The 26,398-nt window shown below is 53.8% G+C and overlaps 1 protein-coding gene across 2 annotated transcripts in view; it reads right to left on the bottom strand.

Moving 5' to 3' along the window:
* The window catches only part of ADAMTS2 (ADAM metallopeptidase with thrombospondin type 1 motif 2), a 244,055-nt gene that overhangs the window by 99,998 nt on the left and 117,659 nt on the right, over positions 1–26,398 (bottom strand). For both annotated transcript variants that reach the window (XM_057708973.1, XM_057708974.1), the window contains exon 4: positions 4,090–4,292. In XM_057708973.1, coding sequence (XP_057564956.1) covers positions 4,090–4,292 — 203 coding nt within the window. The remainder of the gene's footprint in view (positions 1–4,089; positions 4,293–26,398) is intronic.

A 26,398-nucleotide genomic window follows, 5' to 3' on the forward strand; every position in this document is an offset into this window, starting at 1 on the left:
TACAGATACCTCCCACTACCGTGTCTCCTTGAGCCCAAGCGTGTCCGCCAGTCCCTCTGCCTCTGCAGGACCAGCTGCTGTGCCTGGAACAAGGACCATTGCTGGATGCAACAGGGGGCAAAAGACACAGTCCAACTACTCTTTCTCAGCGGCTCCAATTCATCTCCTAATATCCCTTTTCTGTTATAATAAAAGTTGTTTCAATTTAAGAATTTTTATATTTCTCGTGCTTTTCAAGAAACTAACCAAATCACTCCCTTATCCAAAATTGAGGTACAGTTGGATCGTGGGGGTGTAAACAAATAAATTGAAGTTAACTGGCAAAACCAAGACAAAGTTCTAGACTTCCTCCTACCAGCTCGTGGGCACAAGGTGTGTGCGACAGAGGGACCCTCCACAGCAGGGAAAGGGCGGATTTGATCCACCAGCCTCAGGAAGACACTCCAACTTCAGAGTCCTCGTCATACTTTTCAAGAATAATTCCAAACCTGCTGTCGCTAGACTAATTATTGCCATTGTCACAATAGTAAGACCACATTTATTTAGAGACTGAGAAGCATGTTCACCTTCATCATCTCATTTAACAGCTCAACGACAGCTTAAGATGAAAACTACCGCCCATTTTAGGACTTCGCTGGTGGTGCAGTGGTTAAGAATCCGCCTGCCAATGCAGGGGACACAGGTTCGAGTCCTGGTCCAGGAAGATCCCACATGCCACGGAGCTACTAGGCCCGTGCGCCACAACTACTGAGCCCACGTGCCGCAACTACTGAAGCCCACATGCCTAGAGCCCGTGCTCCACAACAAGAGAAGCCACCTCAAGGAGAAGCCTGACCACCACAACGATGAGTAGCCCCCTCTTGCAGGAACTAGAGAAAGCCCACACGCAGCAACAAAGCTGCAAAGCAGCCAAAAATAAAAATAAATAAATAGATAAACAAACCATTAAAAAAACTTTAAAAAAAAAAGGAAGAAAAGCATTTAAAAAAAAAGAAAGAAAGAAAATTACTGCCCATTTTAAAGATGAGAAAACCAAGGCTTAGAAGACTGAAGCCCATTCTCAGGGACACACGTGGTAGTGGTGGGGTCAGGGGTAACCCTAGTGCAAAATCATAAAAAATATATATCTGGTCTCTGCCCCTCGTTCCTGGCACCAACCTCCTTAATTTGTAATTTCCTTAATGATAGGGGTGAGAGGACCATCTTTCGTTATTCACAATGAGCCCTTAAAACCTTACCAGAGTTTATGATGATGAAGCGATTCTTGGTTGACCCCTAGATAGTTCAGGACGGGGGGCTGGTACCCAGAGAACCAACTGTGTGATTACAGAGTTGGAACTTTCAGCCCTACCCCTGACTTTCAGGGAGGAGAGAAGAGCTGGAGACTGCGTTCAGTCACCGGCGGCCAAAGGTTGCACCAGTCTCACCTACGAAACAGAATCTCCCTAAGAACCCTAAACACTGAAGTTTGGAGAGCTTCCAGCTTGTGAACACATTGAGATGCTGGGACGGTGGTGCATCCAGAAAGGCCATGGCAGCTCTGCGCACCTTCCCTGTGCCAGGGCCTACGTGTTCTTCCATTTGGCTGTTCCTCAGTTGGGTGCTTTATAGGAAAGTGAGGATAGTAACTCCAGTGGTTTCCTGAGTTCTGTGAACTCTTCCAGCAAATTATTGGACCTGAGGAGCTGGATGGTCAGGAGGACAGCTGACAACCTGGAAGCTGAGACTGGCGTTTGAAGTGGGGGCCCATTCTGGGAGACTGAGCTCTCAGCCTGCGGGGTGTATGCTAATTCTGGGGTCAGTAGAGGAAGTAAGTGGTTTTCCTTTACCAAGATTCAGGACTCTCAAATTCCACACCCAGTCCTTTTGTCCCCTGGGTTGGAGGGCAGTTTAACACTTGGGGAAAAAACATATATTTTGAAGGTGGACAAGATTTTATATCTACCAATTTTATAGAGTAGTGTGAAGATTTCCAAAGATAACGCATGATGAATGACTGGCACAAGCCTGGCACACAGAGCCACACGTCACGAGCTCAGTATTTGTAGCCATTGTGGTATTGTAACAGGGAAGAGCCACATCTGACTACATGTCGGATCCGTTTCTTTTACTCTAAGCTTTGCTCTCCCCTGCTTTTGTTCCCTAAAAGGATACTGTCTACACATAAAGGTCTGCCTAGGGGAACCCCGCCCCTCTGCCCAAACGTTAAACCAAAGTGCCTTGGTTCAGGGAAGCATGGGACTCCATCCACCTGTGGATGGCTGTGAGAAAGAAGAAATGAACACATCCCCTCCCTGAGACTGGCCATTCCGGGGGATATTTGCAAAACTTATGGCCTTTTTACTTTACTTCCTCATCTCCTCCCCCTCTCTGTGCTCAAACACCGATCAGATGGTTTTTTGGAGACATTAGTCTACCATCTTCTCGTTACTCTGCCAAGCTTTCCAAATAAAGTCGTATTCCTGGCCTCAACACCTCGTCTCCTGATTTACTGGCCTGTTGTGTGGCAAGCAGAGCAAGTTTGGACTTGGTACCACTATTATTATTATGATTACATAATATTATTATTATATTATTAGTATTATTTATTATTATATTATTATTATATTACACTATTATATATTATTATATAGTTATATTATACGTTATTGTTATATTACTGCATTATTATTATATTTTTATACTATATATATATTTTATAAAGGTACTTTTCAAGAAGAAGTGAGATTAAGTATGACAACACTCTCCAAAATAAAATAACATCTGCAAATGTTAACAGACATCGGCCCTGCTTTGCAGATGAGATGGCTGCATTCCAGAGGTCAAGGACTTACCTAAGGTGGGTGGAGAAGAAGACAGGCCGGCAGGCAGGGGTCTCCCGGTCCAGAGCCCAGCTCACTCATATCCTCCCCCTTGCCCCTGACCTATCTCTTCACTAGAGGTCTGGGGGGTCTTGCCCGAGGGCCAGCTGAGTTCCCAGGGGCTCACCATGGCCCAGGAAGCAGGGCTGAGCACCAGGCCAGGAGTAAACGTCCTGCCCCCTCACTGCCGACCACCAGCTGGACCTCCAGAGGACCCAGTTCACTGACAGGCTGGGGCGCACAGCCCTGCTGCTTTAGAACTCCCCATCCCCTGGGCTTCCCTGCCCCCTGCAAGTCCAGGCTTCCTTCCACAAATCCGCTCCTACCACAATGCTTGGCCCACAGAGTGTCCTGGTTACGGGCCCACTGCGTCTCCCTCCAACCCCTATTATTCTCCCAGCAGGGCTCAATGGAGGCACCGGGCAGCGAGGGGCAGGACCTCCACACCCCCCAGGGCAGAGGGGGGACTGCACTCTCTACAAGGTCAGCACTCTATACCCCCTGGGGTGGAAGGGGCTGGGGGGGGAGGGGTGATGGCTTAATCTCTTAGGACTGGGTAGACCAGGCAGCTGCCCCGTTGTGCCGCAGGAGGCTTAGGTGGTACCCAGCCACCCAGTTAAGGAGTGCAGCCTCACAGGGAGAAACGGATGCGCTCTTCAATCTTCACCTCCTCTGACCACCTCAAGGAGAAACCTCGAATGGGTGTCGGTCTGTCTGTCCTCCTCTCTAACACACACCAGTCTCCCATTTGAACAGCGTGGGCTGTGGTGCAGAACCAGCAGAAGGCAGGGCTGTCTAGCTGGGGTGAAATACCATCATTTTACATTTTACTTCTAGGTTACCTTTACAATACAGCGAGGTTGCCTTTGTCAACAATTTCCAGTTTTAAAAAAGTCAGTTGGTTTACAGGAAAATATACAGCCAATGTGGGTATGATGAAAAATTAAGACAACTGGTACATAAAAGACGAGTTTCTGGAAAACTGCCTTAGCATGTAAATGACCTTGCCACGTCAGACTCACCCCCCCACCCCTGCCACTTGCAGATGAGAAAACTGAGGCTCAATGACGTCGATGGGAGGGTCACCTTGTCTTGCCTGCAGACCCAGACAGCCTCCCTGGGACCACGTCCCTCACCCCCAGCCCCACCAGGAAGCCGTGGCAAGCACAGGGGCCCTGGCCCGCCTGCGGCCCCAGCATCCCAGCCCCGGCACCCCACCCCCACTCACGATGTTCATGAGGGTGAGCAGGTATTTCTGCACGTGCTCCTTGCCGTGGAACTGGACCACAGAGTCGTCCACCCCCAGCAGGACCTCGATGTTGTAGTCATCGTCGGCTGCGTGCCTGCGTGTCCTCCGCCTGGAGCTGTTGACGTGCGCCTCCAGGACGCCCAGGGCGCGGCTGAGGCTGTCCAGGCTGCCGGGGGCAGGCCCTGGAAGGAGAGAGGACACGGCCTGTAGCAGCAGCCCAGGCTCACCCAGGGACACCGCCGCAGGACAAAACCCCACTCAGGTGCAGCCGGGCAGCTGCCAGGCGCCAGCTCGGCCACCGGCCTGTCATCAGCACAGCACCCAAAGCGAGGGCGTTTCTGTCCCTATTTCACGGGAGAGCAAATTGAGGTTCACGGAGGGCAGGAGTGATGTGCCAAGTTGCCACAGACCCAGCAGCACGCAAGCCCCCGGCTCCGCCATCACAGAGGCCAGGTCTGGCACGCAGAGGTGAACAGAGAGGGTGGGAACCTCGGTGGGCAGGGGCAGCTCTTGTCGCCCATCCACACACGTGCCCCCTCCCGAAGGGCTGTCCAGGGCCTGCTCTCCCAGGCGTCCCCACCCCATTTATAACCGGGGGAACGGAGGCCCAGCCCAGATGTTTCACAGCGTCTTTTCAGGCAGCTCCCCTTCTGGAACTTTGTGCTCAGTCCCTGGCTGAAGCAAGGTCCCTCATCTCTGTGCCAGGCCTGCCCACTCAGCTCCTGGGCTGGGACCGGGCCGTGGGTACCCCCCACCCCCGGAACCGTGCCTCACCCTGGTGCCAAGTGCCGAGGAGGTGACAGGTCGTTCAGCTGAATCATGCAGGGACCAGGATGCGCCCCTCTCACGACACCTGCCCCGCAGGCTGCCAGGCAGGGGCTCACTCCGGCCCCCGCAGGCTAAACCCCTGGCTCAGAGCGGGGCAGCCCATCTGGGGCAGGGGGCCTTAGGGGCCACGGCTGAGGGGACCAGGGGCTGGATCCCAGCAGGCCCAGGACCCCAGAATGTCACTGTACCACCTGCAGAACCGCAGCATCTGTCTCAATTCCCTTCTGCTTTCCCACTGGGCCTGGAGCCCACCATGCACTACAGACCCTGCCCCTACCTCGCAGCGCTGCATCTGAGCTGGCCAGGCGGACTGTCAGCCACTGACCACACTGCCCAATAAGTTCCAGTGCCAAAGCCTCTGGAAGCCCCTCACACCCCTGCACTGTGTGTTCAAGCCAGGTCCCCCACGCCGGGCTCCTGCTCCTCCTTGGCATTCCTGGCTGGGGGAGGAGCGGGGGTGTCTCAGAGACTCTTGCCCTGGGAAGGACCTAGGACCTCAGGTTATCATGACATCACCAAAGAGTCTTCCAGAACAACTCTTCTCACCCGTCCCCCAGGCTCTTGTCCACTGCCTCCTCTGGAGGCCGCCGAGGTGCTGCTCCACCCCTGGGCCCTCCGTGTATGTCTCCTCGTCCAGTGCTGACAGCGGGCCTCTCTGACGTCCAGTATTACCTCCATTTACAGACAGGAAGATGGATAGGGGCCCCTGCCAGCCAGAAGCTCCCTTCTTTACACCTGCTCTTTGTTAGGTTTGAGGCACAAACCTGCAACCTGGCCACAGACAGAGACCAGCAGGAAAAGCGGAGGTGAAGGGGCCACAGAGGGGAAAGGGCTTCACAGAAAACAGGAACGAGCGGAGGCCAGGGCTGAGTGTCTGCCGGCATTCCTGTACCTCCTGGGGTCCTTGTGCTCCGGCCCCCTCTCTGTCGTCCCTCAGGGCCCCCCGGTATGCACAGACACACACGCCGCACACACGCACACGGCAGGCACTGCCCGGGGCCACTCCAGGGACAGCGCCAGTGCACAGCTCATCCTTCTGCTGGGCTGTCTGGAGATGATTCAGGGCCATCCTTGCCGTTCCCAGGGGAGACATCGGCTACTTAAACCTGACAGGGGGTTTGAGGAATTGCTACTCTATTTTTACACATTTATTTCCTTGCATTTTCAACAAGCAGGGACAGCTCACCTTCAGAACCACCTTGGGAAGTAGAAAGATGGTAATTTCCATAAAAAAAACTCTTCCCGGGGAAGAAGCTGGATGTTTCCCTTGGCCCCTGTCAAGCCAGGGGTCACTGACAGGTGGTCCCTGGGCAAAATCAGACCACAGGGGTGCCTGTTAGGGCCATGTGGTATTTTTTTAAATATCTTATTTGGTTGACAGTATTTCAAAATTTGGAGATTTCATGTTAAAATCTAGAATAGTCAGCTTGTCTAAGAAATCAGGAAATGGACTCACTGTAGAAGGAGGAGGGGGTTTTACACTGAGCTGTGGAGTGACGGCCATGCCTGGAGACAGGACACGGGGTCCTTGGCCTCCAGGCCACCCGGCCTGCCACCCTCGCTGCCCACTTAACCTCTGAAGGCGTCAGAGTGCGTCCCCGACCCCAATCCAAGAAGTCACTGTGCTGTGACTCCTCCTGACATTCTCTGGGGGAGGGCACGGGGCTGCCATCGGGCCAGGGCTGGCTGGGGTACGTCTTGTGGCTGCTTCTGCTAAGTAAGCTCCATTTTTAACTAAATCGTATGTTACAGGCAATGTTCTCTAAGAATGCATTAGAAATGTTAATTTCACCACAAGCATAATTATTGTTATTGTTGTCTCAATCATGATAATTTTGGAGGGCGGCTTGGACATTATGTTCTGGAACACCCCCCAAGGCCCAGTCCCTGTAGAGGTGCTCCCAAATCCAAAGTAAAGTACAGATGAAGGGAGGAAGACAGGGCCTCTCGGGGCACCTCGAAGGTGACAGCCCTGCCCTGCAGCCGGGTCCCTGGAAGCGCCAGCCCTGCTCAGGCCTGGCAGGATGTAGGGATCAGCTCCAAGGTCAGCAGGGTCTGTCAGGCGCCCAGACTTGGGGCCACATGTGCGCTGACGGGACCCAGCAGCCGGGCTGATGTTCCAGCTTGTCATTCTTGGATGTCTCCTCAGTTTCCCTACAATGGGCCTGCTCCTAAAGGCTAGGTCGCAGGGTGATCCCAACCACGCCCTGGTCCTAGCAGGCCTATCCCTTAGGCTCAATCCTGCTCAGGTCCTCAGCCAGATGCCTAGTGAGTCCCTGAAACCGACCCCGGCCTGCGGGGCCTGTCCACCTGCCCTGCGTTGCCTACCTGGTCTAAAGACCTCAACTCCTCTCGGTCTCGTGACCTCTCTGTCACCCTCCCCTCCTCCCCCTGGAGCTCCTGCATGCCTGTAACTGGCCCACGAAGCCTCGGGGACACAGAGTTTATCCAGCCCTTTGCTTGATCCCTCGTGACTGGCCAGGCCTGGAGAACGAGCAGTGGGCACTGCCCATCTCCTGGGGGGTGGGGGGATGGCTCTGTCCTGCTCCTGACTCAATCGGCCTCTGCACACGGCCACCCCGACAAGGAGAAGCCGCTGGTCCCCCTCGGGGGCCGATCCAGGGTAGATGGGAGGAGACAGGACTCCCGCCAGGCCCAGGCTGCGCTGAGCGGGGGCGGCTGCAGCAGGACCCTATCTTCTCAATGGGTAACCACGGGGATTTTAGCTGCTGGCATTCCCTGTGCTTGGGGGGGGGGGGGCACCCTTCTGGATGGTTCACGTCTCAGGCAAAGGATGACACATCAGGAAGCTTCCAAAACCCGTCCCTCGTTTTAGAGTCTCTACAGGGGTTCGGACAAGGTTCCTCAGAGAGTCAATAACAGTGTGTGGAGAGGACAGGATAAGGGGAAGGAGGATTGCATCTGGAGCATCCTGAAGTGCCTGCCCTCCGGGGGAACAAGTGGGTCACAGACGCCACGTTCATCCACAGCCCCTGCATCGGGTGGCAGGGAGGGCGCGTGCACAGCCCTTCACAGGGACACACCTCCACTACATCCAGCAGCCACCCGATCCTCACGGCAACTAGAGGCGCCGCACCACCCTCCCTGCCGTCCCCATGCAGCAGCCAGGAATCCCAGGAAGACTAAGCGACTCAGACAAGTCACACCAAAGAGGAGGGGCCGGGACCCAGCCCAAGTCACGGCATCCAGAGTTGTTCACGTGCCCCACAGTGGCCTGTGCACTTTACCAGGACCGAAGGGTGGGGTGGGGAGACCGAAAATGGTAGAAACAAGCATGTTTATTCCAGAGAAGAGAAGCCCCAGGGACCTGAGGCTGTAAACGCCACGGCAGCATCCTGCGGCAGGTGCTGGCGCTGGGGGTTCGAGGGCGCCTGGGTGTTTGCTGTCCTTGTGCAGAAGGACAGGTCCAGCAGGAAGGCAAAGGGTCCCCCCTAGAGAGATGTGTTGGTCTCCATCTGCCTCCCCCACAGGGCCAGTGGCTCACCTACAAGGGGAGGAGGGGCACGGACCCTGGAGAAGGCACCGCCCAGTGACGGGGAAGACGGCTATCCCCTCTCCTGGGAATGCTCTTCCCTTCATTCCTCACTGGGGCTACTCCCTCTCACCCTCCAGGTGTCAGCTGAAATGTCCCCTCCTCAGGGGAACCTGCCGTATTTCATCCTAACTTAAAATAGGCTCTCCCTTCCCCCCCGTGTCTCCTTGACAGCACCCCGTTTCCTTCCCTCGTGGGACATGCCACCGTTGGCCGTCCACATCTCATTTGTGAATCTGCCTGGGCATCCTCTGTCCTCTCCACTTGCGTGGAGGGCCCCTCGGAAGTCGGGGGCCGAGGGTCTTGTGTGCCTCGGTTCCCACAGGTTCCTGCAGGGCTGTGAGGGGGAGGAGCCGGCGCAGGGATACCATGGGGGGGAGCACAGGGCCAGCCGTGAGGATGCGGGGGGCGCCCCTGGGAGCTGGGAGCCGGGCTAGAAGGAGAAGCAGGTACAGCAGGGCCAGGGAGCCCAGGCTGGGGGCAGCGGGAGGCAGTGGGAGCAAAAGTGAGGTGACTGGCAGAGGAGCAGAAGCTGACGCAAAATCCTGCTGTAGATCCCTTGTCCAAGGTGTAGTTAAAACAAAGTTACCCAGGAGGAGTTAAAACAAATGGGGCGAAGAGAGCGTTCCCATGTAATTGCCAACAAAAAGAAACCAGGCGTAACGACATTTATGAGATAAAATATAATCCGAGACATTAAAGGGACAAACTGATGTACAATTCACTGAGAAGATATAAAAGCTATGAACCTTTATTCACCTAACAGAGCTTCAACCTGATACAAGCAGAAATAGGCAAAACCACAGTTCTAAGGGCATTTTAATACATTTATTCCGGAAAACAACAGATGAATGAGGTACAACATTAGGCAAGATTTGAATTACTGTAGAAGATTTAATTACTAAAACAACCTAATGTTTAAGCCCAACAACCAGAAAATGTGTCCTGTTCAAGCACATGCAGAACAAGTTCCAAATCTGACTGTAAATTAGAACAAAGAGGACATTCAAAAATCACGTCCATAGCCACGACCATAGAGTAGAATCAGAGAAAACAAGAAGGAAGGCCCCCAAGCCCTAAACACCAGAAATTAAAAACACAGTTCTAAGAAGCCTAGACTAAATAGAGAATATACATTCTAATTGTTGGCTCAAGTAGGAAACCTGAATAAACCTCAGAAGGAATGGAAAAAAGCAGTCAAAAGAAAAGCCCAGAAGGTATAGAACAGTTTTACCAAACCTACAAGAAATAGTTAATTCTCATTTTACATAGAATCAGTATGCAAAGATCAATACCTTTCTTGTACATAACAGTAACCAGCTAGGAAATAGAATGGGAAAAGAGGTGTATCGACCAAAGGAACAAACCACACAAAATATCTAGGAATAAATAAAAATAAGGGATGTATAAAAAGACTACACAAAGAGTAATAAAATATAGTCAAAGCGCTCCCCCGAAACAAAAGAAGAGCTCAGGAATTTGGAGACACAGTGACACTATCCTGGATTGCAAGTTGATTCTTCCCAAATTAATCTGTAAATTTAAAGCAATCCCCATCAAAAAAACGGTTAAAAGCCAACAGAATAATTCTGAAGTCCAACTGGAAGACTACATATGAGAGAACAGCCAGAAAAATATTAGAAAGGAATAATAACAAGCAGGTACTCACCTTTCAAATTTTCAGAACACATTACAAAATAACATTAATTAGATCATAGCTGTACGAGTGTCATGAAAGACAGATCATGGAACTGAACACAAAGTCTAAACACAAATCCAAGCATAGGAGGGACCTTGGGTAAAAATGGTGCATTGAACACATACATCCAATTTTGCTCCTCCTTGAAACCTCACTACAACTTTAGTAAAGGGATGATTTGTTCTTTTTTTTTTTTAAACACAAGCCTACAAGGACAGGGGGAGCAGGAGAGGAAAAAAAAAACAACAGAACTGTTGTAGGCTGGAAAGCAGATGGCCATGTGGTGATGGACTTCGTATATCTGAGAAGCTGGCCAAGACTCTTCCAGTCGGCATCGCAGAACCCTCCAAAGGTACCAAGTACCTCTAGAACTGGGATGAAGGGTAGACTGAAATAAGAGCTAGTTGATGGCTAATGCCAAATCCCCTCCCCATACCTTGTGTCCCAGTAACAGCCCAATAACTAACACTACATTGGTCTGGAAGCTCATTCTCTCTCAAAAAGATGGAAAAGAAGATCTCTGGGCAACAGGCACCAGGTGTAGTTGAGAGCATAGGTACCATGCTAACATCAGGAAAATGAAGTGAATGCTGAAACACTAGCCCACTTCCACAATCCACTCCCAGGACTGGTAGTCAAGCCTTTACCCCTCAGGCAGGAGGCTGGGAGGAGGCTTCTCTTGGGAATCTGACCAAAGACCAAAAGGCAATATTACTGTCCACGGTTCCCCCGACTACCTGCATCGGACACCCAGTCACCTCTTTTGTTGCGCAGCCTTATACATGAGCAGCCAGCCAAGGATCTCTCGCTCTCTGGGGTAAGCCCCAGACTCGACATTTGGAGACCAAGATAAAGCACAACAACCAAAATGAGGAAAATGGAGGAAACAGAGACCACCTAGGAAGGTGGGGAAACCTGTCATTAGTGACCCCTGAGAGCTAGAAGGAAATCCTGAATCCCCTAAACAAGAACAAAATGAGAACAATCAAAACGGTTCTTTGAAACTGAAATCATTTCAGCAGAAATAATAAACTCAGTGAAAGGATCTGGAAGATAAAGTTGAGAAATCTCCCAGAAAGTAAAACAGGAAGACGAAGAGACTTGAACCATCAGGAAAAAAGATAAGAAAGTTGGAGGACCAGACCAGAGGTGTATCATCCATTCAGTAGAAGCTCCACAAAGAAAGGAGAAAACAGAAAGGAAAGAATTAATGAAATTATTCGGGAAAATTTCCTACAACTAAAAGTGCTCCCAGACTGAAAGGGCCCAGCTAGCACCCAACACAGTAGATGAAAATTGACCAGCACCAAGGCACATCATCATGGAATTTCAGAAGATTCTACAAACTTTCACAAAGACGGGGCCAGGGAAGCAGTTACAGAAGGGGTCACAAAAGACTAGAAGCAGAATGGCTGTAGACATCCGAAAAGCAGCATTAGAAGCAGGAAAACAATAGAGCAAAGCCTTCAAAATTTCTATATCCAGACAAGTTCTCAATCAAATATGAAAGACATTCCCAGACAAGTAAGTTCTCTAAAGTTTTATCCATCCAGCACCCCTTTGAAGGTACTGAAGGATGTTCTCCTTAACAAAAGAGGCAACCAAGAAAGTGGAAGACTAGAGAGACAGGCAACCCAACATGAGAGATGAGGAAGGAATCCCCTGGAGGATGGTGAAAGGTGGTCCCAAGGTGACAGCTCTGCAGCAGATGTGCAGGGCAACTGAGCCACACTGCAGCGGTGTGACCCGGCACACAGACTGCCATCACCGAGACCCCCCTTCCATCAGGCCACCTTCTTACCCCAAGGACAGAACACCCAGGAGAACGTGGCCCAGATTCTCATCAGTACTTGGCTTGTCTTGACCATGTGCTGATGAGGGTCACTTCCCTCCGGCTCTGCTGAGGACACACATGTGACTCAGAAGTTTTCAGCTTTTCCCTAAGAGCGGGAGGTAGACCACGTGGGCTCAGAAATAGAGAGGACAGAACAGCCCACTCTCACTGACCAGACTTCTGCTGCACATCCAGCACCTGGTCTACACCTCAGTCTTGCCAGGCACCCGACTGTGGTGTTTCCCCAGACTCATTCGTGACCCTGCTCACGGTTCCCCAGAAAGGGCCTTGTCACCTCCCAGAGAAGCAGGAGTCAGATCAAGACTGCTCTGCTCACCTCCTCCTGGAGCCTCCACCCAGCGGGGGCAGTGCTGCCGGCTCCTTACCTGGCTGGTGTGTGCTTGCCCTCCGATTTAGTATTAATCACCTTTGGTATTCATTTACATGTAAATTTTAAATAACTGATCAAATAATAAAATAGTAAGTAAAATTGCTAGTTGACAGGGCAGCAATTCAAAACTGGATGCTTTGGTAACTGGTGGAGCAAGTGTGGACATCCAAGAAACCTAGCAATACTTACTCAGTGATGTGTAAGAGCCTGACAGCACAGTAATTTCACTTTGCTAAAGACATAGGGTGTCCTTAGGATATTCCAGTCCCCTGCTTGGACTAACCCTTGCCCCTTGGGCGATTTTTCCCTCCCCTGGACTAGGCACACAGATGGTCAAGCTCACAGAGGTCTCTCAGGAGGCAACTGAGAGCTGTTCATGGCAATGTTGCTTGGGTAGGTTGGGGGGAGTTGGAGGCAACCCTGAGTGTCATCAGTGGGCAAGAGAGGCAAATGCGGCAGGTGCACTCGACACAGTGCTATGCAGAGGTTTGAAGTCTGACATCCACATAGACAGACAGACCTTAGAAACAGAGTGGTGAGTGCAAACAGTAAAAAACAGAATCAGATACAATGCAGCACCATTTGTCAATTAAAAACAAATAGTCAAAGAGCAACACTGATTTTGCAAAAATATACACTAACAAAAGGATACCTTTTGATCACCTTAGAATGGTGGCTCATTGCAAGAGAAAAGGAGAGAAAGCTGGTTGTGGAGATTAATGGTTTCTTTTTCTTTTTTTTAATGATGTTGGGACAACTGGTTAGACAAAGGAGGAAAAGATCAAATCCTGGCTTTACACCTTAAGCAAAAACCACTTCCAGGCTGATCAGGGACCTGGGATGATGAAAATGAAGTCATCAAAGTGCTAGAAGAAAATTCAACGAAATGCTTTTTTATGATCTCTGTGTTAGGTGGGGTATGAACTTCAAGGCCAATGTGCTTTCCAGGCCCCCCTACGAGTGTCCATTGCCTGTGAGCAGTTTTCACATCCCTGTTCTCTGCTGGACAAGCACATGGGTGGATGGGCTAGCTCACTGAGGGCCCTGCTATGTGGATGAGAACCTATCACTTTCCCTTCCCCAGTGCTCAGGCACCCCTGAAGCTCAAACCCCTACAACTGCACAGCAGAGCAGAAACTGCAGTGTTGTGAAGGGGAGAGTGACACTTATGGAACTAGACCAGGGTCAGAGGCCAGCCCAGCTCTCCTTCTGCAACCAGTGCAGTCCCCTGCAGGGGCGGTGGGCCAGGCCCAGAGTCCTGGACACCAGCAGCCCGGAGGAGCACACTGGCATCTCCACCCCGGGGCGGGGAAGGTCATCTGGCAGAAAGTCATCCTCTCCATTTGTTAATGACTGAGAGACAAGCCCTCTGTGACTGCAAATTCCCCTAAAGATGATCATTAAGATAAAATATGTTTACGTGTACGTGTAATCAGGGCATGGCAAAAGCCCTGTTTGGAAGCAGGCAGGCTCTTTGGAGGCTCTGGGAGCAGAAAGAGGCTCAGCCCCATGGGGGCCGTCAGCACAGAGCCCCACTGGTGAGCTTTATTAAAAGAAGCTCATTAGTATTATTTCATCCCAGCCCTTTATAACTTTATTACCAAAGCGGAATTAATTTTTGCAACTCCGGCAGACGCAGCTCATCCAGTGTCATTTTTATGACTCGAGGTGGAGGGGAGGGGGGAGAGGAGGGGTTGCTGGGGCCAGGCCAGCCCCTCAGCACTCGCCCATCAAGGCTACATCTGTGAAGCTGCACTGATGCTGAGAGGAGAGCTGGAAGATGCATCAATGGCCTGGAGTCCAGGCCTGCTCACCCTTCTAGCACCTCTGGGGGAAATGGGAGCTCTTGAGAAGGGGAAAGAAACTGCCCCCAGGACATGCCCTCCCAGGGGTGGGGCAACGATGCCCCACGGTGGTGGACGTGAAACACCTGGCTTGCCCGCACCCCCTGCCCTGCTGGAGGTGAACAGAGCCACCTCGAGCTGTGCTGCCTGGCGACCCGCCCCTTCTCTGGGTGCTGCTGTCTGATTTTCCTCTGGTGAGCCCCTCCCCGCTCCCAGTCCACATGGCTCAGGGGGTGCCAACCCCACTGAACCCCCAGGTCCAGGAGCGCCCACGCGGCCCAGACAGGCCAACGAACCCCAATGCCAAGCATTTGCTGGAGTATCTGGGGAGACACACTCTCCTTTCTCTCTGCTGGGATGGCTGAGGTGTAAAAAGTGGGCCGGGGCAGCTGGGCACCGTCTCCTCCCAGGAGAAGCAGAGCTGAGAGGTGAAGGGAACAGGTGACACCCTTCAGGTCCCCATTTCAGCTGTACCTGAAGCTGATGTACCCCTCGCCTCTCAGCTCTTTCAGTCGATTCATTTGGATTTCTGTCTTGAAACCAGAAGAGTCCTAACATGCCCCGCCCCCACACACACACAGCCCATGCACTGGCCTAAACTAGATTCCATCTTCCGGTTTTGCAGCTAGAGCACCCTCAAGCTGCTAGCGTCACGTGGTGCTGCTGTGCTGCACCTCCTACTTTTGGAGAGACCCCAGTGTAGACCACAGAGAAAGTCCACTGAGGATTTAAGGTACGTGGCCGAGAGAAAGGGGCCAGGCTCTGGTTCAGCCCTCCACAGACACGTGTCCTTGGGAAGTGAGGGTGCGTGCAGAAGTGCTGAGACCACTGAGGTTAGCCCCAAACCAGCGGAGCTGCACTGAATAGCCGGCAGCTCCTTGCAGCAGGGCCCGGGGCCTGCCATCTGCAGCGCTCCCCCAGAAGGTCCCTAACACCCTTGGTCTGCTCCACACTCCCGCACTAGCTGAAGGGCCGAGGCTCCCCTGCCCCTGCTCGCTGCCCCTGCACCATGCTCCAGCCCCAGGGACACAAGAGGGCTCCTTCAGCATCCAGGCCCCTGGGATCGGGGCGCTGAGAGTCCTGCCCCGGCGAGCTCTTGCGCACGGCCAAGGCAGGCAGGTCCCTAAACGCCGGCCTCGGCCACCGGGGCACCGGCATCCTCGCTGCGGCGGTCAACTGAGGGAAGGGAAACGGGCCCTGAGCTGCCTCCGTCCTGCCGCGCACCAGCGCTCGGCAGCCAGATGGCGGGATACAATGGGGAGGCTGGCAGATCGTTCAATGAAAATATTTACTGTGAACTTCGGAACAAAACACAGACACCCACCGGTGCCAACAGAAGGGAGGATTCCCTGGGATCTCGCTCTGAATGCAGGGGAAGTGAGAGGCTGGCAAGTGGGTGTGATGGCGTCGCGGGGCCACGGCCCTCCCAGTTCCTGCCCGAGCACGGCGTGTACAAGTGCGTCACTGACGGGGAAATCCCCGTCACCAGCCCCAGACGCCTCCCAGAGTCCTAGATTTGGACATTCAGTGGCCTCCTCAGGCACTTCACACTCAGAATTCCAGGACCGAATGCCTCCTCCACCCCCCACCCCACCCCTTCAGCTGCACTGCCCACCTGGGACCCTGGCACCTGCAGCAGGAGCAGGGCCTGCGTCTCCCCCCCCCCACAAAGTCAGCTCCATCCTCAGAGTCTCTGAACCTGCCCCCACCCCCAGCCCTCTGTCACTGCCGCCGCTCATGCTTCCACCAGGAACCAGCGACTCAGTCTTTGGATTCTCCAAATCCAAGTTCCAAGGGTTGGATCTCCAGCTACCAACCTGTTTCTCCCATTGGACCCTTCATCTTTTCAGATATTGAACCCCATGTTATGCAGGGTGGGCAAGGTCACTGCAGGGTGGTGGTCCTTGTGCTTTGAGACGGGCCTGGCGCTGCACAGCCCTGCTCGAGGCCCTCTCCTGCCAGGCCACGATCGTGGATGCAGGAACGGTCCATGCACCCACCCCCAGCCCAGGGCATTTCTCCCCCATTCTGTTGCCACCTGCTGTGCCCCTCCCAGCCCCACCTGGAGCCCGGCACACAGAGCAGCTAGGGCCAGGACAAATGGCTCCTACTGATGCTGGGACTCAGAATGGCAATGCAGGATGAGCCACCTTCCTAGAAGGAAGAATTCTCCAGACACCCCCATCAGCAGCATGACGGGAAAAGGCCCCCACTGCTGACGATGAAGATGACATCGGCGACATCAGGGCTTTACGGACATCCCTTATTTATTCTTCACAGCAGCCCCATGGAGCAGGGCTGGACTCCCTCCTATGCAGATGGAGGGACAAGCCCAGGAAGGTCGTGCTCCAACCACCGCCTCAAGGCAGCAAGGGCGGCAGGTAAGGTGTGTGACGCCAGAATCCAGCCCACTGCACCTGAGCCCCGGCCAGCACTTTTCGGAGCAGCTGCACTGGGGCTGGTAGATAAGAGGCAGCTGAAAGCGCTGGGGGTCCCCCGCCGAGCTGGAGACCTTGTCCCGGCGCCACACCCACCATGACCCTGTAGCACAAAGACGCACACTCCGCCTCACCGTGTCCACTCGCAGCCCTGCGGTGCGGGGCTCTGACAAGCACGGAGAGAGGCGGGCCAGCGTTTCTTCGGCAGCATCAGGGCGCCTCAGCGGCTCAGCACCCCTGCCCGCCTCACTCTTTATACTGTTGGTGTTTTGCTCTGAACTGGAACTTTTAGGTGCCCTAAATGAGAGTGTGCGCTGAACGGTAGCAGGGAGACACCGAAGGCCCACACTAAGGGCCACCACACTCAGCAGTGCCCTGCACAGTTCTGGGGGTACGGGGTGCCCTTCGCAGGGACTCCACTCATAAGTGCATGCTTGGGGGTGCTCAAGCATGGGTCCCTTCCCGGGCGGTCCAGTGGTTAAGACTCCGCGCTTCCACGGCAGGGGACACAGGTTCAACCCCTGGTCGGGGAACTAAGATCCTGCACGCTGTGTGGCCGAAAAACAGCAACAACAACATAAACACCTTTCTTCGGACTGAGCAGGAAAACAGACAGAAAGATTCCAAAGATCCCAGGTTGCGCAAGGCTGAGGGGGCAGGGATTTCTGACAGGAGAAATGGCCTGCTGCCTGATGTTCCTCGTGTCCGTCCCTGCCCAGGGCCTGCTCAAAGAGCAGCGCCAGTGGAAACAGACCGCCCCTGCCGCCTTCATGCCTGGGCCCAGAAGGGCAGTGGGGCAGCCTGGGCGCGGAGGCCTTTTGACTGACATTCGGGGAGACCCACGGGACTCGTCACGCCCACTGCCGCTCAGTGGGCAAGGGACACGTGGAGGAGTGGGCACCTCGGCTGTGGGCACAGGGCTGGTGTTCATCCTTTCTTGCACGCTGCTGGCCCAGGAACCGGGAGCCCCCAGCCTCCAGCCCTCAGCCTCCCAGCAAGTGCCAGGGATGTGTCGGCCCTCCCTCCTCAGGCAGGCCTGGCCTTCCTTTCTGTGTTTCTGGCCTTTCTCCATCCTCCACCAGCAAGAGACCCACCTCCGCCACAGGTAAATCCCAGGTGCAGACTGAGGAGATGGCACCGAGAGGCCCCCGGTTCAGCCGGCGGTGGGCCCCCAGCCCTATCACCCAGGCCTGCTGACACTGGACTTGCCTCCTGTTGTCTTCCTGCGTGACCTCGGTGCGTTCAGAAGCCTGTGGGGCTGGGGAGGGGACACTGAGGGACACAGGTCCCTCTCCCGTGATGCTCCCCGCCTCGAAAGGCCACAGCCTGTGGTCACCGAGGAGGAACTCCCTGGAGACCTGGGGCTGCCGTGCTCCCACGGTGGCCATGGAGGGACACTCCCTGTGCTCCCGACACAGCACCAAGCCTCCTGTCAGGCCACGGTGTTGACGTGGCTTCATTTGATCAGCCCCATCTGAAGAAGGGAGGAAACGAGAAATCAGAGCAAGTGCTGAATGCTATAAATTTAATCCGTGACGCAGCCTCACATGGGCCTTTCCTAACAGAGCGAGGTGGTGGGGGTGAGGGCGTGTGCGCTCCGAGCCCACGTCCCGTGGCCACTGGGGGCTGCCTTCTCTGCAGAGAGGATGGCGCAGGGCCAGCTCACCAGGGCCCCGGCTGCCCTGGACACCTCAAGGGCTCCAGGGGACAGGCCAGCGGCTGGGCAGGCAGAGACTACCAGAACATCACGTTCTACTTTAACATGTTTGGGGTTTTCCCTTCCTGGTTTAAAAGCAGACGTGGCCCAGCCAGGGTCAGCACAAGTCAGCTCCTGGACCACAGCACCGCTGCCCGTGGGCCGCTGTCACGGCTGTGTGTGCTGCGGACTGCACAGGGCGCCCGGCCAGCCCAGCGCGCAGACACCAGGAGGGCTGCGGGGGCCTGCTGCTCCCATCTCCTGCAGCACCAGGTAGGGCAGCGAGGCCCCGGATGACCCCGCCCCGGCCCACCTGCCCGTCTCCCCCGGCTGGCTCCTCCCACCCCTGAAGCTTGCACATCCTGCTCCCTGGGGCAGAAACACCCCGGGGGCCAGACCCAGCGACCACTGTCTGCCTGGCAAATCCTGCTCCTCCTGGAGAATCCAGCCCCCACCTTCCGCTGTTGGGAAGGTTCCTGACTGGCTGCCCCTCCACACGCCTGCCACCAGGCTGAGTTCGTGGCTCCTTCCCCGGCCTCCCAAACCTACGTTGTCATTCGTTCGTTCATTGGGTCACTCACTCCTCCAGCATCTCAGTCCCAGGGATCCACCAGGCCCCTCTGACCTGAAGAATCACCTCCATTACAGCCCTCCGGGCTACATCACCCTCACAGACGTGCTGACGTGCTCCCACTTGTTCCCCGACACACACGTTCACATACGTGCACACAAGCATACACACGCACTCCCACTCTCACCTGCTCACCACTCACCCACACTCACACACACGCACACGTCCTCATTCACAACACCCACGCTCTCTACGGAGAATTCCTAAAAGACCGAGGAATCTGACCTCTCTACAGGTCTCCAGACACCCACAGGAGCACAGCAAAAACAAATCAATAAGCCGGGGGCCAAAACCACCTGTCTCCACCTGTCTGATACATGGAAAACGACTGTCTTTCTCATGCTACGTCTGAGCGAACGGAGGCTGGGAGAGCCCGAGGGGCTGCAGGGACGGAAGCAGCCACAGCCAGCATTTCCTTGATAGGAGCGGTTGCAGGCAGCACCTTGAAGGGAGATGCATCTACTTCTTCCCCGGCCATGGTTTAAGGGACGGCCGGGAGGTTGTGGGGGGCGGGTAAGTGCTGCACGTTCACGTGGGCTTGGCCGTGCAGTAGGTGCTGCTGCTACTGGCCTTCCCTCCTCTCCTGGAAGAGCCGTTGCCATGGCTGCCGGCACATCCCGACAGCCTGCAGGAGCCATCTGAGAACACATCGCCGGCCTCAGCCGCGGGCCAGGCATCACTCCAAAGCGACCCTCACTGGGGCTCCCCAGCCCTCAGGGCCCACCCCCCAGGCCAGTGGCAAGGATTCCGTGCCTGCAGGGCTGGCAGGTGGCTAGGCTGGGCACGTCACGATGTCCCCTTTCTCTCTTTGACCCAGACACACCTTGTTTACATATTGAACACAGAGAAAAGGTCTGCATTTCCAGAAAGAAACATGTTCTCCCATTTATCCTGGAAACAGGGGGACCTCTTGGCTTATCTTTTGTTCTTTTCATTCTTAACTGAGAAATACTGCTCCCCTAAGAGAAGCCAGGTGGGAGTGCCGCCTTGGGCCAGGGACAAAGGGGCACAGCGGGGGCAGGGAGGGATGGCAGAGGTGGGGGTGGAATGCTGGAAGGCAGTGGTCAGGAGCGTGTAGGTCTGTGCTACTGGGCCTGATGTTTATACAGAAGTCCGAAATCTGGATTTGCATGTGAAGTCTCTGTTCTTTAGCTATCAGAAGGCAATTAAAAACAATGTGAGCCCTGCACTGCCTGATGAAACCAGCCAAAGCGGGGCTCCCAGGTCAGTCTGCGACCTCAACTCCACGCTGGCATGCTCATTTCCTACAGGCCCCTTCTACCTGCCTGAGAAGCCTGTGGGATGATCAGGGTCTAACAAGCTGGACTGAGTCTACTGTCCACAGCCTCACGGTGGCTGAATCTTCCTGGGCCAAATCTCCACCCGCTGTTTACCAGAGTCCTGTTCTCCTTGAAGCCGGGTTCTGATGGCTGCCCTTTGTTGTGGGATCTTCATACACGGACTCAATAAACACCCACTGGTTATCCACACAGCAATAAACACTCAGCGTGCCCCAGGCTCTTCCTCTTTCAAGGGTCTTGGCTCAGTTCCACACAGCCAAGGGATCACCCAACATCACGTGCACGACACACAAAGGCTTGATGTCCTTAACAAACAAAGTGCTCTCAGGGAGACCAGCTAGATGCTTTGGGAAGACCTAGAGGGGTGGGATAGGGAAGCTGGGAGGGAGGCTCAAGAGGGAGGGGATATGGAAATATATGTATACATGGGGCTCTTTCACTTTGTTGTACAGCAGAAACTGACACAATAGTGTAAAGCAATTATACTCCAATAAAGATAAAAAAACAAAAAATACATATGCACATCAAGTAGGGAAAGCGAGGGTGGGGTGGGGGAAGGGTTGGGGGGGAATGAATTGGGAGATTGGGATTGTCATATATACATTACTAATAAGAAAAAAATATCAAATTGTACACTTTAAATATACACAGTTTAAGCAAAAGAAACCATAAACAAGACAAGAAGGCAACCCTCAGAATGGGAGAAAATACTTTCCAATGAAGCAACGGACAAAGGATTAATCTCCAAAATATACAAGCAGATCATGCAGCTTAATACCAAAAAAGCAAATAACCCAATCCACAAATGGGCGGAAGACCTAAATAGACATTTCTCCAAAGAAGACATACAGGTGGCTAACAAACACATGAAAAGATGCTCAACATCACTAATCATTAGAGAAATGCAAGTCAAAGCCACAATGAGGTATCTCCTCACAGCAGTCAGAATGGCCATCAGCAAAACATCTAGAAACAATAAATGTTGGAGAGGGTGTGAGAAAAGGGAACTCTCCTGCACTGTTGGTGGGAATGTAAGCTGGTACAGCCACTATGGAAAACAGTATGGAGGTTCCTTAAAAAACTAAAAATGGAACTACCATATGACCCAGCAATCCCACTACTAGGCATATATCCAGAGAAAACCAGAATCCAAAAAGAAACACGTACCATAATGTTCATTGCAGCACTATTTACAATAGCCAGGATGTGGAAGCAACCTAAATGCCCATCAACAGATGAATGGATAAAGAAGATGTGGCACATACATACAATGGAATATTATTCAGCCATAAAAAGGAATGAAGTTGAGTTATTTGTCGTGAGATGGATGGACCTAGAGTCCGTCATACAGAGTGAAGTAAGCCAGAAAGAGAAAAACAAATACTGTATGCTAACTCATATATACGGAATCTAAAAAAAAAAAAGGTACTGATGAACCCAGAGACAGGGCAAGAATAAGGATGCAGATGCAGAGAATGGACTGGAGGACACGAGGTTGCGGGGGCGGGGGGCGAAGGGGAAGCTGGGACGAAGTGAGAGAGTAGCATAGACATATATACACTACCAACTGTAAAATAGATAGCTAGTAGGAAGTTGCTGTATAACAAAGGGAGATCAACTTGATGATGGGTGATGCCTTAGAGGGCCAGGACAGGGAGAGCGGGAGAGAGTCACGGGAGGGAGGGGATATGGGGATATATGTATAAATACAGCTGATTCACTTTGGTGTACCTCAAAAGCTGGTACAAGAGTGTAAGCAATTATATTCCAATAAAGAGCTTAAAAAATATATGCAGTTTATTGTATGTCAGTTGTATCTCAATAAAAGTTCTTAAAGAAAAAAAAAAAGTAAAGTGCTCTTTCAAGTCAACAAGAAACAGCCCAGCAATCCAAAAGGAAAATGGGCAAATGGTATGAATGCCTAGTTCTCAGAAAAGAAAGTCAAGCAGCTTTTAACTATATGTAAAGATGTCCAACCTCACCCTTAATTAAAGAAATACCTGCTCAGATTGCCAAAATTAAAATGTGTGGATCAGGTGCACGTGTTGGTAGAAATATATGCCGGTGTGCTGAGTGAGGGAAGCCACAAGCAGGGTGTGGCATGAGAAGCCAAGGAGGGGTGACGCCAGGGAGAAGGGCAGAGGGGGCAGAAGCCACTGGAGAGGCCACACTGTGTGAAGGAGCCGGGCCTCACCTGCAGGACGTGGCAAGAGATGTGGCAGTTTCTGTGAGGAGGTGGAATGGGGCAGCGGGTGGACACAACACGTGGATGAGCACACAGAGGGCTGAGAGGCAGCATGACCGCTGCGGTGTGATGCAGGGACTGCGTGGCTGAACTGGGCACTCCGCTCCCCCGAGAAGCCCTTTACTGCAGGGGGAGCCTTGGCAGGAGTCGCGTGGAAGAGGGGAGGCCAGGTGGGGCATACCAGGCCCGAGGCTCCTGCAGGGACCCCAAAGAGAGATGCCCACCAGGCACTTGAGTGTTAGGGGTCTGGGGCACAGAGAGGGGGCTGAACCGGACAGTGGTCTGAGCTTCTGGGTGTACGTAAGCCTTGGCTTTTGCCTTCTGGGATGCCTAAGGAGATGGACATCAAAGTGACTGCAAACCAGCAGACAGGGAGTGGGGAGAATCACTGCTGACCCTTGCCTACTCCCCGGGACCCTGTCTGAGCACCAGCCAGCTGTCCTGTCCTCTCCAGCCTGGGAGGCCAGATGGGGGCTGCCTCACCACGACGCAGGCCTCCAGCAGGATGGGCCAGGGTTCCCTCCCCCTGCCACAGTCCAAGGCCAGTCCAAGGGTGTGAGATGGGAGGAGTCCCTGCCACAGGTCCCGGCTCTCAGCCCACCTCGGCTGCTTCCTTGCATCTGGCTATCTGACGCCTCTCAGAGCAGCAAGTATGCCCATGGTTGAAGCACCCACCAGACACGTCTAGGTCTGCCGGCCCCACCCTTGGCACCAGCAGGATCTCAACCAACCAAGCCCAGGTGGCGTTCACTGCACTGCCAGGCTGATCCTGAGCATCTATAGAAGACCCCAGAGGTGGTGCCTTCACCCATCGCCTGGTTCAACAACTACAACCACTCAACTTCGTACCCCTTCCAAGGTGAGCTCTGGGTCTCATAGTCTGGACGGAAGTCTTAGCAGTGAGCACGGACCCCCGCCAGCAAGCACAGCCAGTCCAGCGAGACCCCGGGCTCCCTGCCCACACCTGAGAGGCACCCTGGGTTCTAATCCCAGCAAGGCCACCTCCCAGCTGTGAGACACAGCCAAGCCACTCCCCGTCTGGGCCTCGGTTTCCCTATCTGAAAAATAGGCATAATGATCTTGGTGACAGCCCACAGAGTACCTGTTCAATGCATATAAAATAGCTGAGGCTCAGGGAAAGTGAGGGGGCCTTAAAGACCCTCTGTTAGAGAATTGAGGGAAAGAAGGTGACAGCCACAGAGTCAAATTCAAATGGCTTGGAACTGAGCAAAATACGGGAATTGGTCACAAACACCAGGCCCCTGTTTCTTTCCGCACAAGTCAGTGGTAACCAGCCTTGCCTGGGCCTCCAATTGCTGCCAGCAAAATCTCTTTCAAAGGGGCTCAGGGGAACATCCCCCAAGGTCCAGCCCTCCAGGAAACCCCCCTTCCCAGGCTGCTCTTGAAATCACCTCCAAGAAGAATCACTTCTGCTTCCAAAGACATCCCCAGGCAGGAAATGGGCTGCAGACACCATGAATGTTTAATTACATTAATTGTCCAGGTTCAATGCATATCATCGCTTTTTAAGTACCTTATGGGAAATTGCAATTAAGCATGCAATGGCTCGTTTTTACAACTCCCCTTTCTCACCCTCCTCCAGGCTGCGGGGAGCCCCTGCCTGTCTGCCGGGCTCTCTCCCTAGTGCTCCCCTTCCTTCTTCCTCATTTAGTTTTCTGACCTTTTCTCTTGACAGCCCTGCCCTACACGTTCCTGTGCCTTGGCACACGTACACCCAGCACCATAATTACTTAACTACAAACCTCCCATGGAAATTTGCTTTTGACTTTGTGAGAAAGCACAGTAATCAAGTCCCTGAGAGTCCGAATCGATGGGCTGGCCTGTCAGAGGAAATACATTGCGGGATTAAGTGGTTTAGCAAGAGGAGGCCCAGGTGGGCAGGCGGGGCTGGCTAGCAGGCAAGAGAGCAGGTGGAATGACTAGGAAGCGCGGCCTGGGCCAGCGGGCATCACGAGTGTTCAACCGGGTACTCGCAAGGCATGGGCCCTAAAATGCTCCCCTGGGCTCCGTTGTGACAATCATGTGCAGGTCCTGAGGCCATCATTCCTGTACACAGCGGCCTGTCCAGGGCCTGCTCCTGCAGAGGCCAGAGGGAGACCTGGCCTCAAATACACAGCAAATGTACACCTGTGACGTTATGCCGGGAGGCTGTGCATATAGGCGCACGGAGAGGGTGGTGTTTGGAGGGGAAGCCCTGGGGTCCCTTCTCTGGAACCCCTGCCTGTTGGAGACCAGGGACTTGGTTGGCACTGGTGCCTGGCAGTGTGTTTGCGCCTGGTACAAGACTTCCTTTATTTCATGCACACACTTAAAATGTACCTGTGGGGCACTCCTTCACTTCTGAATACAGTAGGGCTTTCAAAAACTGAAAGGGAGTCAGGCCTCTCTTGCACATCCAAGTCCATGGCCGTGTACCCTGCGCACAGACCCACACTCCTGCACACACGTGTCCTTCCTCACAGAGACCCCTGGACGCTGAGCAGGTGCCAAGGACCAGACATCAAGGTTTGGGGAACTGATTAGCATCTCCCCTTTCCTAGAGCAGCGCCCCAATTTTGTTCTCAGGAATCACTGGCCCCTCACATGCACACGGCCTTCCTCTAGCCAGTCATCCCCTCTCTCACTGGACACCCACTTGAGCCAGGTGGGTCAGGAGACAAAAATAGCTATGGGGTCACCAAAAAGGGCTCACAGCTATCGAGCCCCTCCTGCAGCTGGGACCTGAGCTGCCTGGCTTCCAGGTCCTTCCCAAGCCTGGCCCCCTGAATCCCCACTGATTCTGGGGGTGTCATGTCCTTCCAGGCAAGTCAGACTCTATTCATGCCATCTGCCACCAGACAACCTCCCCGCTTCATGGACATCCACGGCAGCTGCCCAGAGACATCACTGCCCCACAGCCCAGGCACCTCAGGACTTAATTCCCACTCCACAGGGAATTCTGAACGTGCTGCATCCCATCTCCCAGGTGGGAACTTCTGGGGGAAATCTGCCAGCAGTACATGGCTAAGTTCAGAGAGGGAGTGAAGCTGGATCCCGGAGGAGAAAGAGCTCAGGAGCCACTGCCCCCTCCCCCCATGCCTCTGTTCACCGTGGAGGGCTGTGCATCCTCCGAGCTTCACACCCACTCTCCAATCCCCTCCTTCCACGCCTGCTGCCTCCACCTACAGGACCACGTGAGGGCTGAAGGTGCCTGTGCATCTGCAGCCTGCGCTGCCCTCGGGCTCCAGAACCGCTACCTAACTGCCTGCAACCGCCCCTGAGCACCTCCATGTCCACAAGCCCCTTTCCTACCCCGATCCCGGCAGGTGCCGCGGATCACCCATCTCCCCTCCATATCCAAGAAGTCATCAAACCCTGGGCACCTTTCCCCTCTGTTCCTCAAAGTCTACCCCTTCTCCCCTGCGAGGGGTGAGGTCACGCTTCATCATCTCCACCCAGTTGGGAGCAGCCGCAGCACAGATCTTATCACCCCCGTAGGCCCTGCAGCGGTTCCTGGGCAACCCAGACCCCCCCAGGAGTGGCAGCCTCCCTGGCCAGGGACTGCTGACGGGCCTGATGTCACGCCAGCCTCTGCCACCCTGTCACCAATGATGCTGGTCTCCCACCCAGGACAGCAGCTGAGGGTCCTGAAACGCAGTCACAGCCGTGGGTCCTAGAAAACACTGTTTGCTCTGCCTGGAATGGCCATCCCTGCCTTTTCTGGCAGACTCCTATTCGGTCTTTAAAATTGAGCTCCATGTCCAGTTCATCACTCCTGCAAACAGAGGTAGTCACTCCTCTTTCTAGACTCTCACAGGCCCGGGTACT

Source organism: Hippopotamus amphibius, chromosome 15 (genome assembly GCF_030028045.1).
Source record: "Hippopotamus amphibius kiboko isolate mHipAmp2 chromosome 15, mHipAmp2.hap2, whole genome shotgun sequence".
NCBI classification, from domain to species: Eukaryota; Metazoa; Chordata; class Mammalia; order Artiodactyla; family Hippopotamidae; genus Hippopotamus; species Hippopotamus amphibius.